The following is a 16249-nucleotide window of genomic DNA, read 5'->3' on the forward strand; positions in this document are numbered from 1 at the left end:
TTCTTTCTCCCCCTTTAGAGCCTTCGCAACCTTCATCTGGACCAAGATTGCTTTCATCCTCTGTCTCCATAGCGCGAAATCACCCTTGCCGTTGAAACGCTCGATCTCGATCTTTGTGAAACCCATTGATCTGTTCTTGATTAGCTCTGATACCAATTGTTGAACAAAACTCTGTTGGTCCCTTGTAAGGTTGCAAATATAGTTCCAAGGGGGGGGGGTTAGGAACTATTTTACCTTTTTGAAATAATTTGGGCAGATTTCTTTTCTTTAGGAAAAGTTTATCTAACAGCGGCGCTTAGCACTCAGCAAGACACTGGCTTAGTCAACTAGTGACTAGGACAGCTTCGTTGCTTAGGTCAGGAAATAGCACTTAGAGTCTATTCCTGAACCTTCTCGTTGGTAGCGCACAACTCAGCTTGACCTCTTTTACTTGGTCAGTTTTAGTTTGTTTTAAGCAAGCAATATGAATAAGGAGTTAAGGTTTAGAAATACTTCACTCAGCAGATTTATCCAGGTTCGGCTTCTTCTAAGCCTACGTCCTGTCCCCGGAACACCTCCGAGATTTCAAATCCTCTACTGAGCTCTTTAAAGGTAGAGCCTCAAACCTTTTACAATATCAGCAATTGAGTATGACAAGAGTACCTTCCTCTATACTTCTACTCAATCCTAATCTCTCCGCTGAGTACTTAAAACCGAGTACTCAGCTTCTCCTTTCTACTTCTAGAAATGATAAAGATTTTGTCCTAAACAACAATTGCTAGAACACCTTAGATGATTGAAAAACAATCACTCTAGACTTTTACACAAATGAATAGACTTTGTAGTGTAAGAATTTTGCTTTGCTTCTGATGGAGAACTTTTGTATATGTTTGGTCAGCGTAACGGCTTTTTGCTCAAAGTTCTCTGTCGAATGTGGATTCTGAATGGACTATTTATAGAGAGCTGTGAGAGCTTCTGGTTATTTCGAATTTCGAAATAACCGTTGGAGGGAAACGGCTACAAGTCGCTTTCACTGAGTCTGCCAGCAGTTCTCTTTAGCCAATCAGATTCCAGCGTCTTCTGTTCTTCGGTCAGTGTGACAGTATGTTCCACCATTTTGGGTAACGTCAACCAGACAGCTTGTTGTGTCTTCTGATCTTTACTAAATGGGGAAATACTTTGTCTGGAAGCTGTCTTATAGTCAGCAGCTGTCTTGCACGTTTTATCGAGACAGCTCAGCAGCTTCATACCGAAGTTGTCTACGTGGATCTTCTCGATCCTTCTTTACTCAGCATGCGTTTCATCACTTCAACGGCGACGTTTTGGAGATACGCGGGCTGAGTGGTCTTTGGCTTGTTTGACTTGGGCCTTGATTTCCATATAGGGCTTGAGCCTTATGATCTTTATGTCTTATGATAAATTATAAACTCAACATTGAACAAACACATTAGTAACACTAAATCAAAGCATTTAAACTTAGTGTGTTGTAGAATATTTACTTTCACTTAATTAATTTTGTCAAATCAAAATCTTGTGGAAAGGTGTTTCAACAAACTCCCCCATTTTGATGTTGGAAAAACTAATCAGCAAGGAACTCAGTATGAGCTCCCCCATGATCGTTGACCTTTTCAATTAAGTGAACTCCCCCGTGAGGACAGAACTACTGACTTAGTTTTATTCTAAACATTCTAAGGTTTAGCTGAATAAGCCTAAGATCAGTTTTCAGTTATAGGTCAGCTTATGGGTCATATTCTATTTTACTCAGTATTCAGCGGAAGTGATGTATAGTGACGGAGCACTGAGTAAATCATTTGTTCAATGGTTTATATTTGACAAGTTCAAACATTTATATGCAGCATGCATTTATATAATACTTGGCATTTGATGGATGAATAATCAATAATTTAAATACGAATGCAAGTATTTCAGAAGTTAGGCATATTGTTTAAAACAAAACAACAAACAAGATAACGAAATAACAAAATAAACTTCTTCTTCCTAACTTCTAACACTCTAGTTTCTTTCACTTAGAGTCTCTAGTTTCTTTCACTTAGAGTTCCTTCTCCTTAGTTGCTACTTTTCTCCCCCGTTTTGCCAGCATCAGCAGTAGGCAAATCAACGGTAGGGGCAGGAGAATTGGCCTGATCCTGCAGCACACGTATTTGACCCTCCAAGGAATTCATGTGACTGACCATAGTCAGCATGAGTTCGGTCATTTTGGTCAGTTGAGCATGTGTTGGTGGCTACGGCTGGACAGAGGAGAAGTGATTGATCAAATCATGGATTTCATGCAGAATATGGTGAGTGACAGGTGGATGAGAGGACTGAGCATGAGTTGGTGGAGGATGGGCTTGTTCTTGAAGCAGAGTGTTAGCTGAGGCGATGACACGCCGTCCTGACTCAGTGGCACCTAGATGTGCATATTTGGCAGGAGTGGGCTCACACTGAGTGCCTTGTGTAGTTACAGGACTACAAGGCGTGTTGACCGCAGGTGCTGAGTCGCTTTGAGCTTGAGGTGGAAGTGGAGCTTCTTTTGGACTTGCAGGGGTCTTGGCTTGTTTCTCTCTTGGAGGAACAGAGGCTTGATTTTGTGGAGACCCTTCTGGAGAAGCATGGCCTTCAAGAACAGGTTCTTCATCTGTTCTCAGTTTCTTCTCAGCTGACTCAGCTAGGTCCTGATCAGCTTTCCTCTTGTTTCTTTCCATCAGCCTTATCTTTCTCGGGACAGTATGAATATCCTTCGAGCATGCTCCCTTTTTCTTCTTCTTCTCAGCTTCAGCAACCTCAGATGGCATAGTAGAAGGATTCTCAGTTGGAGGTTCATTGATTGGTTCTGTACCGTCAGCAGTGTGTGCAGCTTCAGCCATAATATCATCTATAATGGCATCCAGGTTTGTCAGATTTTCCATGTCTCCAATGGGTTGCTCACCCGCAGCCATAGGATCCTCCTCCTCAGAGGTTTCATTCTCATCATACCCTTTCAGGGGTTGGCTGTGTGATAGTCCATTCAGCAGACGTGCTGTGATAGCAGTTCCTGTTGAACTTATTTCATCAACAGTTTCTATGTTCTGGTCTTGTATTATCCTGGTGATGAGAGAACCTAAACGGAGCTTCCTTCCACTTCGTTGAAAGGCTCCTACCAGAAATACAGGTAGGTTGAATGGAGTGCTGGTCAGCATATGCCAGATGAAACACTGTTCAAAGTTAGAGGCAGATGAGGGAGAGCTGAGTTTAGGGAAGATAAAGTTGGTCAGCAAGAAGTGGGCCATCTTCTGATTTTTGCCCATGCAGGTGCTGGGTACTTCTCCCTTGTAGTTTCTGGGTTTACAGAACCCCTTCATCTTCTCTGCGGTGGCTTTCGGTATCGGCTCCTTTGTTGTTCTGAACTGGATCCCTGTATTTGGTATCTCTAGCAATGTGGCTAGATATTCAGGGGTTATCACTATCTTTTGACCCTTGACTGTGGTCTCTAGGTAGTCAGAGTCATCTGCATCAACATGTAGGTTGGAGTAGAACTCTCTCACCATTGTGGGATAAGTTTGACCGGAAAGAGAGAAGAGACCTGTCCATTTGTTGTTTTTGATCCATTCACAGAATGGAGTCTCTGAAGAGATGAAATCAGGATGGAAGAATCGACTCCTTAGTACCTCTTGATTCTTGGCCCAAGGGTGTACTTTGATCATTTTTCTCATTAGGCTAGTTGAAGGACCAGCCTGGTCAGAGGATTTGAGAGTTGGAGAGAAATAACTTTCGTTATAAGACATTTTTGAAGTTTTGAAGCTCTTTGGAAAATTTAGAAGCTTTCTTAGGGTTCAATGTATATGTGACGAGGGTAGTGGGTTAGTATTTACTATTTATAGATTTTATGGTTTAGGGTTCCGTTTGAATTTTATCCAGTTTTGCTCTGGGTTGTCCAATCGGCAGAAACCCTGACACTATTAAGACGTTATTCGGCGCACGCGCAGTACAGGTGTCACTTCGCGTGTAGTGACATTAAATGCTAATAAGTGCTTTTACTTAGCGTTTGTTGATATAAAAGTTTCATATTCTAAGTAGTCAGTGCATTCTTTAAGGATGGTTTTTTGTTCAAGTTCGAAAACTAATTTACTCAGTGTGCAAGATTACTCAGTATTGTATATTCAGTCAGTTTCAATGACATACTCAGCAAACAATGAATCATTCAGCATGTAATTCATTCAGCATTCAATAATCATTTATGCACATAAATTTACTGAAGAGGATTAAACATACCAATTGCTTCTCTCAGTATGCTAAATTGCTCTCGTGCTAGAGGCTTTGTAAAGATATCAGCAAGCTTCTCGTCTGTTGGCACATAAGTCAGCTTAATTTCTTTCTTAAGTACATGATCTCTGATGAAGTGATGTCTTATGCTGACATGTTTCATCCTGCTGTGTTGAACTGGGTTCTTTAAGAGGTCAATTGCACTTTTGTTGTCGCATTTGACTTCAATTGTCTTTGTTTGAACACCATAATCTTCAAGCTGTTGCTTAATCCAAAGGACTTCAGCAACACAGCTTCCAGCAGCAATGTACTCAGCTTCAGTTGTGGACAGGGCTACTGACGCCTGCTTCTTGCTGAACCAAGATACAAGACAACTTCCTAGGAATTGGCATCCTCCAGAGGTGCTTTTTCTTTCCAGCTTGTCTCGTCCATAGTCAGCGTCAGTGTATCCGATGAGTGTAAAGTCATGAGTATTTGGATACCACAAACTTGCATTTACTGAGCTTTGCAAATATCTAAGGATCCTTTTTACGGCTATGTAATGGGATTCCTTAGGGTTAGCTTGATATCTAGCGCAATAACATATTGAGAACTGAATGTCCGGTCTACTTGCTGTTAAGTAAAGTAAAGAGCCAATCATACCTCGGTATTGTTGGTCCCTTGTAAGGTTGCAAATATAGTTCCAAGGGGGGGTTAGGAACTATTTTACCTTTTTAAAATAATTTGGGCAGATTTCTTTTCTTTAAGAAAAGTTTATAAAACAGCGGCACTTAACACTCAGCAAGACACTGGCTTAGTCAACTAGTGACTAGGACAGCTTCGTTGCTTAGGTCAGGAAATAGCACTTAGAGTCTATTCCTGAACCTGCTCGTTTGTAGCGCACAACTCAGCTTGACCTCTTTTACTTGGTCAGTTTTAGTTTGTTTTAAGCAAGCAATATGAATAAAGAGTTAAGGTTTAGAAATACTTCACTCAGCAGATTTATCCAGGTTCGGCTTCTTCTAAGCCTACGTCCTGTCCCCGGAACACCTCCGAGATTTCAAATCCTCTACTGAGCTCTTTAAAGGTAGAGCCTCAAACCTTTTACAATATCAGCAATTGAGTATGACAAGAGTACCTTCCTCTATACTTCTACTCAATCATAATCTCTCCGCTGAGTACTTAAAACCGAGTACCCAGCCTCTCCTTTCTACTTCTAGAAATGATAAGGATTTTGTCCTAAACAACAATTGCTAGAACACCTTAGATGATTGAAAAACAATCACTCTAGACTTTTACACAAATGAATAGACTTTGTAGTGTAAGAACTTTGCTTTGCTTTTGATGGAGAACTTTTGTATACGTTTGGTCAGCGTAGCGGCTCTTGCTCAAAGTTCTCTGCAGAATGTGGATTCTGAATGGACTATTTATAGAGAGCTGTGAGAGCTTCTGGTTATTTCGTTCGAAATAACCATTGGAGACAAACGGCTACAGGTCGCTTTCACTGAGTCTGCCAACAGTTCTCGTTAGCCAATCAGATTCCAGCGTCTTCTGTTCTTCGGTCAGTGAGTCAGTATGTTTCACCATTTTGGGTAATGTCAACCAGACAGCTTGTTGTGTCTTCTGACCTTTACCTAATGAGGAAATACTTTGTCTAGAAGCTGTCTTATGGTCAGTAGCTGTCCTGCACGTTTTGTCGAGACAGCTCAGCAGCTTCATACCGAAGTTGTCTACGTGGATCTTCTCGATCCTTCTTTACTCAGCATGCGTTTCATCACTTTAACGGTGACGTTTTGGAGATATGCGGGCTGAGTGATCTTTGGCTTGTTTGACTTGGGCCTTGATTTCCATATAGGGCTTGAGCCTTATGATCTTTATGTCTTATGATAAATTATAAACTCAACATTGAACAAACACATTAGTAACACTAAATCAAAGCATTTAAACTTAGTGTGTTATAGAATATTTACTTTCACTTAATTAATTTTGTCAAATCAAAATCCTGTGGAAAGGTGTTTCAACAGGTATAACTTGCTGTCTACTGGCTTACCATTCTCATCAGCACAAAGGACAGTGTCAGTGCCCATAGGAGTGGATATTGGCTTGCAATTTTCCAAGTCATATTTCTTTAAGATCTCCTTGGCATATTTGGCTTGACTGATGAATATGCCATTCTTTCCTTGCTTAATTTGAAGTCCGAGGAAGAAGTTGAGTTCTCCCATCATTGACATTTCGAATTCAGTCTGCATTTGTTTGCTAAATTCCTTGCACATAGATTCATTAGTAGCACCAAATATAATATCATCCACATATATTTGTGCCAGCAGGGTATCTTTACTCTTTCTCTTAATGAATAAGGTTGTATCAGCTTGACCCCTGACTTGATGACTCAGCAGCATGCTGACTTGTTGACTCATAGTCATGCTGACTTGATGACTCAGCATCATGCTGACTTGATGACTCACACATGCTGACTTGATTACTCACAGTCATCATCAGCACATCAGCTCGTGATAGAAAAACAACGACTTACATTTCTTGTGTGTGTTTTTTTTCATTTATTCGACTAATTCATATAAAAGTCATAATCTCTTAATAGATATATCATCAAAATGATGACATGTCAATTTAGAAGATCGTAAAATTCAATTTTTATAAATTTATATTTACATAATATAATATTAATTTACATACGAAGTTATCATTTTAACTTATTATTAAGGAAAAGAAAAAAAGTTGTACGTGGTTTGCTTTATTTGCAAATATAGATTTATAATTTAAAAATTTGTAAATAGAGTATTTTAAATTACACCATTAAATTATATTAATGTATACAATTTTTTTTGGTAGGGAAAAGTTTAGGTAAGGGTAGGTCTATCCACTCTCAAGGTCAGGGCAAACCACAGACCTCGATGGGGGTTTACAGTGGAATTTATTGAACCACCATTGATATTTTTATCTTTTAGAAAAAATATTTTCATATCGATAAAATACAGTCTCTCTAAAATGCAACTCCTTAAATCGAAATCATAAATCATATAATAGACATTATTTATTTTTTTAGTAGACATTTGGACACATGTAGTGTGACCCCACGTAATAATTAAAATAGTGGAGCTTCTTATAATATATGTGGATCCATATTACACGTGTCAAAATATATGTGAAATGTCATTTATTTGACATAAAGAACGAATGCTTTTAATAATTTGCCATCTGTTTTAGCAGTTTTTTCACATTTTCAATGGGATTGATATGTTGGAATTAATTATTATTACATTTGGATAATGGAATTTCTTAGAAATTAACTATTCAATTATATGTAATATGATTAGGCATTATAATTTATAAATAATTGTAGATAAGATAAGCTTACGAGATCCATTCGCTACATTTATTATTTTAAAACCTTTTTATAAATTAGATTTGCCTTTTATTATATATCATTCTAATTTATTTTCAATTATTTATTTGTGGAAGAGGATAAAACAAACAAACAAATAAGTACAATTATTATTCCACTTTTAGGGGTAAAAATATATAAATTGTTAGTTGAAATATATAGATATATGCAATTATTGTCAATTTGATGTTACTAAAATTATATCAGACTCCTTTATCTATTTAAATTTAGTGTTTTTATTTTATACTTATTTTCGTCATTTTATAATCTCTCTGTTAAATTTCATATAATTACCGTTAGAAATGATGTAGTAACAAATAATTGAGTAAATATTTTCTTTCCTTTATTCTCTCTAATTTAAATAATTTAAACTTTCATAAATCGAGTTAAATAAACTAATATTTCTTTGTATTTTATTTTTCAAAACTAATTTAATCTCGTTATGTTTTGGACTTATCAACTATAAATTGGTCAAATATACTTTTGGCCCCTAAATTCCAGTTCTTTTCAGCATAGTCTTTTTTTTTCATAAAGCTCAGAGTAGCCTCTAAACTTATTTCTTGTCTAAAATTTACTATGTTATAACAGTGTGATCCAAGTAGTAGTGTTCATATGTAACATAATGGTATGTAGCTGTAGCTTCGGCTAGCTGTGTATGAAGTAATTAAATTAGAAGTATTGTTCTAATGTCGTAGTTATAGTTGGGTCCGGATTGGCTAGTGGGTTTTGAATCTTGTCTTATGCAAATTGGACCCTTATCTCATATTCCTAGATACTTATCTGGGTGTTGTTATACGGTACCTAGCTTCAAATTCCCACATCTAGCTTCGTGAAAGGACGAAAATGCCCTTTTAAAAGTGTTGGGTGTTAAAAACCTTATTTTTATCTTTCCGACACACGGGCGTGTGGCTATCAGATCCCACCGTGCGATCGGACGTGATAGCCACACGCCTCACTGTGTGGCCAGGCGTAATAGCCACACGCTCGACCATACGGTGAGACGTGTGGCTATCACGTCCGACCACACGGTGAGGCGTGATAGCTACATGCCCGATCGCACGGTGGGGGGTGATAGCCACATGCCCGCGTGTCAGGAAGGCAAAAAAAATAGGTATGTTATTCAATTAAACCCGTAAATACTTGTAAACGTGATGTTCACATGCCCACGTGTGAATTTTTTTTTCCAATTTCACATTTTAATTATTATTATTCTAAACAATTATCAATATTTTAATTATTAACATTATAATTAAATAATATACATGAAGTATCAAATATCTATTAAAATGTGTTAAAAACAATAAGTTCTAAAGAATTTTAAATATTAAAAAATTACAACAAGTCAATTCGTCCGGTTCCATTCCTCCATAATCTGCTCCAGATCAGTCCTAACTGGTGGAGCATGCTCAATCCTAACTAAAATTAACAAAATAAAATTTTAATTAAACTAAATTAAATAAAATAAAAATTTAACTAAAATTAACAAAATAAAAATTTACAACATAAAAATTAACAAAAATAAAAAATAATAATCAAATTAATAAAATAAAAATAACAAAAATTAAATTAACTTAAAAAAAACTAAATTAAGAATTTTCGCTACACGAGCGTGAGGCTATCACACCTCGCCACAGATGACGGCGTATGAACATCACGCCATCGCATGTGGTGAGGCGTGAGGCTATCACGCAGTCACCTGTGGTGCGGCGTGATGGCCTCACGCCCCACCTCGCGATTCCGAAATCCCAAACAATCCAAAATCGATTCAAAAAACGCACAAAAATCAACAAAATCAAACGAAATTACGTATCATTAGTCCTTTTCCTTTGCCGCCCTCCCCCAATCCATGTTTTCATTGATAAATTAATTCGAATTTGATCCAAGAGAGTTTAGGATGTTTGAGAGGATTTGAGAATTTTGAAATTTGATAGAAGGGTATTTTAGTCTTTTCCAGGGACTGAAGGTGGAAAATTGAGGCTAGGTATAGTAATTCACTTCCTTATTTATATAGTTTGTCTGATTTCTTGGTTTGAAGCTCATCAAGCAACCTTTAGGTGAATCCTCTTCCAATTAAAATTTTATATGTGTGCTAAGACTCGAACGCGAGATATAGTTTAAGGGGGTGTTTGTTTTAGCTTTTCGTATGAGTATTTAGCGTTTCACTCCAAATCGCAAGAAATGTAGCGTTTGGTTAGGTTTATTTAACAACAACATTTAGCATTTTCAGCAGCGTTTAGCATTTTCTATGAAAACCGAAACGTTTTGAAGCATTTCACGAAAAGCTCTTTTTTCAACTTTTCATAAACAACTGTTTGTAGTTATTTGTTATTGATAAAATTATCTTTCTTATTTCACAAAATATGTTCTTTTGTAACATCATTTCTATTTCTATAACATCATTATCGAAAGAACAAAGTCTTCTTGCATTTAATAAAATTTTATTTTTATTAATTTATGTAATATAATTTTTATTTTATAATTTATTTATTGATTAATTTAAAATATGTCTATATTATACATTTTAAATACTACCAACAACAATTGAATATAATTTTATCAAATACTAATAATTAAACAACTAATATTAAACAATTAACAGCAACAACAAATATTTTACTGGAACCGCAGATAGCTAACAACTGCACCAAACAGACCCTAAACGACTTGAGACCTGTAACCACTCAAATCAACTATAATTGATTCTTGATATCATTCCTAATAATAGAAAATGATTTTTTTAAGCAATCCCTTTAAATAATGAAAAAAGAGAGATAAAAGATCAATTTGACTCCTCACTTAGTTTGAGTATTAGGAACATTAATTTAATTTAAAATAAATTTTAGTATTACTACTCTAGTCTATAATACAATATTTTTATTATTAAAAGCAAATTTAGATTTTCACAAACAAAAAAAGGTAATTAGATGATTCTATAATTTGTCACTTTGTTTTTGTAGGTGTAATTTTATTATTAGCTATGAGTTCTATTTTGGATTGATTTGAACTCAAAATGTTAAAATGAGCCTACAACTTAGGTTAATAGTTAAATAAATTTTTTTTATGATGTTAATAGTTAAAGAATTAAAAGTTGATTTTATTGGGAAAAGTAGTTTTTTTTATATACATAACTCAGAAAAACATTACAAATAAAAAAACAGACCAGGAACCAGCAAGAAAAGAAACAGACCAACAAATCCATCAGAACAAACCAGAAAACCTAGCTTAAAACAACTCTTTCGAAACAGACCCCACGCAAGTCTTCTTGCAACAGTTTAACAACACCAGGTGGGAGAGAGCGAAGCTTTGAAGTACCAATCGAGACGCACTGCGCATCCGACGCGAGTTTGTCGGCCACTCGGTTTTGCTCCCTATACACATGCTTGAAAGTCACAGCATCAAAGAAAGCAGTAGTCTACTATCCAACAGGGATGAATGAACGTTAATAGAGCGAATCAGTTCTTGGTTATCTGACTCCACCTCGAGCCTCCTAATACCCAACTCTTTCACCATCTCGATTCCAGTCAGAATTCCCCAAAATTGGAAAAAGTAGTTACTTATATGTATGTATCATTTCAAAAGAAAAAATGAAAAAAAATAATAATTTTTTTTATTAAAAAAAAAATAAAAAAGTTAGTTACGTATTCAAACTAATTAAAATGAAGTCCACATTCTTAAAAAATAAAAATGAAGTACACATTAAAAAAAGAAAAGAAATAGCAATGATGAGAGCGTGTAATCACGCCCTAGAAAAGGACGTGATGATTAAATCAATAAATACATTTTAGAAGCAAGCAAGAGCAACTTGAATAAAGAAGAGTAAAACGTCATCAACCTCTTTCTCTTACTTATCCTCCTTGCCTGCTACTTCCCTCTCCTTCTACGCCAACCTCGCTTTTTCTCTCAATCTCTGAGAGACTAGAGAGAGAGGACATTAAAGGGTAAAGGAAAGGAAAGACCTTTCTTTTGTTCTCTTTCTGTAATTTTGTTTCAATTGAGAGAGGGAAGACTAATTTTGACTTCATCTCTGCTTTTAAAAGGAATAATTATTGGGTTTTTGCTTCAATTCAAAGATGTTTGGCTGTGATTGTTTTTATTGGAATCAAGTTTCCGACTTCCACTTCCCTGACTCTATTCCTTTCTCTTTGCCTGCTCCAATTCCTCACTGGCCTCAGGGTATGTTTTGAACTTTCCCCTTTTCTTTTTCTATTTTTTGGATTTTCTGACATTGAATGATCTTCAGGTGATTATTTGACTTTTTGTTCTAATTTAATTGCTAATCATAATATGGTTTCTATATATATAGATTCTATACCCAAACTCTGTTTGTAAGCCAAGAAAGGTAGTTACTTTATTGTTTGTTTGCCATTTCTCTAGCTCCATATCTCATGGCTTCTTTTGGCAACTATTTTGATTTTCAAGATCAAATGAACTTTTTTAGGCAACCTTGACAAATATAGAGGATAATGATGGAACTTGCTGGGAATCAATATATTGAGGCTCCTAGTCTTTGAATGTACCAAATTGGTCAAAACTGAGAAGTTTGTTCTCAGAAATTTACCAAATTGGTCAAAGCTGAGATTTTTTTATATTTGGGCATGCCTTGTAAACTGGTCCAAAGTATTAAAGTCCCCAAAGTTTATGATGCTTTTATCTCTCTTTTTAATGGATGGAATCCATGTTTTATGTTTTGCTTATTGTTTTCTATTATTGTTCTAATTTTCATCCCTATGTTTGTGGTTTAAGCAATGGAGCAAAGCATCTTCATTTTTTCCCCTCTTGACTGCAACTTCTTGAATTGGTCATGTCTTGGATTAATCATTCTTTTTCTATTGTGATTTTGCTGGCAATGATTATGAATCTAACAGATGATAAACTGGTGTCTTTCAGGTGGAGGATTTGCAACCGAAAGGATAAACCTTGGAGAAATAGAGGTTGCAAAGATTACCCAGTTTGAGAGTGTTTGGAGCTGCAGTCCTTTGCGTGGAAAAAAGAAAACATTTACATGTTATAGACCTCTCGGGATCCCTGATGGTTTCTACTGCCTCGGTTATTACTGTCAGTCCAATGACCGGCCATTGAGGGGATATGTTCTTGTGGCTCGTGATGCCAATGCTCAGAATCCTGAGTTTTGCCTTGTCTGTGACTCGAAATCAGACTCCCCACCACTGAAAAAGCCGCTTAACTACTCTTTGGTTTGGAGTAGCAATTCAAGTCAGGATGGTGTTGGTTACTTTTGGCTGCCAAATGCGCCTGCTGGTTATAGGGCTATGGGCATTGTGGTTACGGACAACCCAAATGAGCCTGATGTTGAAGAAGTAAGATGTGTTAGAGAAGATCTTACAGAAAAATGTGAAACTTATGATCACATATTTTCCACAGATTCGAAAACTTTCAAGGACGAATTTCAGGTTTGGACAACGAGACCTCGCACAAGGGGAATGTTTGCTACAGGTGTTTCTGTTGGGACATTTTACTGTGGCACCTTCTTGAGTGCCCAAGATGATCTAATAGACATTTCATGCTTGAAGAATCTTGATTGCAACCTATATGGAATGCCGAACCTTGAACAGATTCACGCGCTTATTAAGCACTATGGTCCTACGGTATACTTCCATCCCGATGAAGAGTACTTGCCATCTTCAGTACAATGGTTCTTCAAAAACGGAGCACTTCTATACCAAAATGGCAAGCAGAAAGGACTTTCCATCGATTGTGAAGGCGCAATTTTACCTCCTGGAGGAGAAAATGATGGAGAATTTTGGATAGCTTTGCCGGAGGATGATGATGCAAGTAATGACATCAAAAGGGGAGATATGGAGAGTGCTGAGCTTTATGTTCATGTGAAGCCGGCACTTGGTGGAACCTTTACTGATATTGTAATGTGGATATTTTGTCCTTTCAACGGACCATCTACCCTCAAAGTCGGGATGATGACTATACCTATGGCCAAGATTGGGGAACATGTCGGTGACTGGGAGCACTACACCCTTCGTATAAGCAACTTCACTGGCGAACTATGGCAAATCTTCTTCTCGGAGCACAGTGGGGGACGATGGGTGGATGTTTCGGAATTGGAGTTCATCCAAGGGAATAGGTGTATTGTTTATTCATCGAAACACGGTCATGCTAGTTACCCTAATGCTGGTACATACCTTCAAGGGTCATCAAAACTTGGAATTGGACTGAGAAACGACACTGGTAAAAGCAAGTATTATGTGGAGTCGAACGCCAAGTATCAGCTGATCGCTGCTGAGTATCTAGGAGGAGCTGTGAAAGAGCCATATTGGTTGCATTACATGAGAGAATGGGGTCCGACCATCTTGTATGACTCGCGATCTGAAGTGGAAAAGATAATTAACCTACTGCCGTTTTTCTTTCGGTTTTCAGTAGAGAACATATTTGACCTGTTCCCAACAGAGCTTTACGGGGAGGAGGGGCCAACTGGACCGAAGGAGAAAGATAACTGGGTGGAAGACGAAATATGCTAGTTTTACAGCATGCATTTCGGTTCAGCTGCTCTTCTTGTCTAGTTTTAGAGGCAGCAAGATTCAAGGAAGTGTGCTTTGGCTTGCCTTGGAAATAGATTGATTGATTGATTGATTAGAAGAGTGTGATGTTTGTGAAATTGTAAAATAGAAGAGTGCAGAAACAGAGTTATGGAGTTCAGCATCTGAAGTATGTAATGAACTTTGCTGTTTGCATTTGTCAAATAGATACAAAGTGGACATAATTATTGTCCATTTAATTTGAATTGATGATGAAGTTCTACAAGACTCAGTTGCTAAAATAACTTAACTTCTTAGATGTCAGTTTCTGGTCCTCCTAATCTCGGCCTAAGGATGAAACTCCTTGCTATGGGAGTCAATTTTTAACATTCGAATTCACATATTTATCACATGATAATTAAGGTTATAGTCAAAGGATTCCTTCCTATAACTAAGAGATTTTACAGCAGCCTATAGACCAATATAGCAGCTACAATAGCTATATAGACCTATACATCAATTACACTTCTTGTTACATACATAGTTGACTCGATTCTACCACATGGAATTGTGATTGTACTATCTTTTTAGCTTTCTTCCATTGAAATGTGGTCAACTTTTATGCGTTCAGTTCTTTCCTTGAATACGAGATTGTTAGCAATATAAATAGTTGTTCCATTGTCACACCACATCTTACCTGGTTTGGTTTGAGCAAATCCAATTTCACCATGTAGATAACATAGTCATACAAGTTCACTCTTTACACATATTTTGTGCCATAGCCATGTATTTAGATTTCGTACTTGACCTAGATACTCAAACTTCGCTTCTTACTTTTTCAAGATACAAGATTACCTCCAACAAACACACAATAACCAATGACAAAATACCTATCTCCAAGATCTCCTAAATAATATGGATATGTGAAACCTTCTACATTTTAATGACTAGTTTTGATATAACATACCGGCTAAGGAAGATGTTGAGGGAGAGGGTAGTTGTCAAGCAGAAGCATATATTTGATAACATGGTTTGTAGCCACAGTCTCAATAACCTAATAGGAGAGGAGTTGTAAAGACAATCAACAAAGACAATCAACATGATTACATGTATAAGCCAAGGCAGATGTTGAGGGAGAGGATGGTTGTGAAGCATAAGCAATAAAGAGATCTTAAAATTAAGCATACGCATATGCTGAAATAGTTACAGATGATGAGGATGATTCGGGAAGCGAGAAAATGCCATCATGAGTTCCTACATTAATAAATTTTCTAGGAATATTTTGTTCTATATTACTTTTTTTTAGGTTTACCATACAATTTCCAACACTTCTTTTTGATATGTCCCTCACCCCTATAGCGATAGAAGATACGAATGGAGCTAAACCTCATGCAATACTGATTACACTCCTCCTCCAACTTCTGAGTTTTCAACTGCTGTTGACTGCCTGTAAGCAATCCATTGAATTCGAGAATTTGGCACTCACCGTCTGTCATAAGTCGTGAGCCGTCCAGAATTATGTGTCCTCTTCCTCCAATCATAGAATCACATCGTCTCCAACTACGGATTCGTTGTCGACCAAGAGTAGGGTGGAGGCAGGGAGGGTCATTGAGGGTTCGGCCGACCGTTCGGAAAACTCTTAGCAGGGGCTGGCCACTGATATCCACCCCCTGTATTGGCCATAGCTGGGTCGATCCTGAGATTTTGCAGACCTAAGTGCGAAGAACCAAAAAGGGCCCTAAGTGCATATAAAAAATAAAGCAAAAAAATTTACTTCGTTTGTTATATAAAATGATATCTACGAGCATTTCTAAATGCAAAATCAGTAATAATAGTGGCTATATCAATATGATGTAACATATATCTCTCAATACATAAAATGATTAGACCACTTGACTTTTTTTTTATGACATTCACGATCTCATATAGTTTTTCAATAATTTTAACTTTGAAAAACTTATTTTAGCGGATACAACGGTCATTATCATAGTTAAGACGATTCGAAATCAATTGAAATATTTAGATAACAATCTATATTTTCACAAATTTAAGAATGTACATCAACTCATTTAATAAAGTCATAAATTAGAAATTATTGGGATTTAGAGGATTAATTCAGAAAGATGATAAGTAATTGGGAATTGAAGACAAAATGGTGTTT

The 16249-nt window shown here is 36.7% G+C and overlaps 1 protein-coding gene across 1 annotated transcript; it reads left to right on the plus strand.

The window, feature by feature from the left end:
* The first annotated feature begins 11401 nt into the window (after window positions 1-11401).
* On the plus strand, window positions 11402-14354 carry LOC136205679 (hypothetical protein At1g04090-like). Its single transcript, XM_065996382.1, has 2 exons — window positions 11402-11776; window positions 12491-14354. The coding sequence occupies exons 1-2, from the start codon at window positions 11674-11676 to the stop codon at window positions 14089-14091; spliced, it is 1704 nt and encodes a 567-aa protein (XP_065852454.1). The 5' UTR covers window positions 11402-11673; the 3' UTR covers window positions 14092-14354.
* The last annotated feature ends 1895 nt before the right edge of the window (window positions 14355-16249 follow it).

This window comes from Euphorbia lathyris, chromosome 9 (assembly GCF_963576675.1).
Source record: "Euphorbia lathyris chromosome 9, ddEupLath1.1, whole genome shotgun sequence".
In the NCBI taxonomy this organism is placed as follows: domain Eukaryota; kingdom Viridiplantae; phylum Streptophyta; class Magnoliopsida; order Malpighiales; family Euphorbiaceae; genus Euphorbia; species Euphorbia lathyris.

Excerpts from the sequence above, each read along its gene's own strand:
- LOC136205679 (XM_065996382.1), top strand. The coding sequence starts at position 11,674 with ATGTTTGGCTGTGATTGTTTTTATTGGAATCAAGTTTCCGACTTCCAC. Across the intron at positions 11,777-12,490 it reads AATTCCTCACTGGCCTCAGG|GTGGAGGATTTGCAACCGAA; the intron begins GTATGTTTTGAA and ends GGTGTCTTTCAG.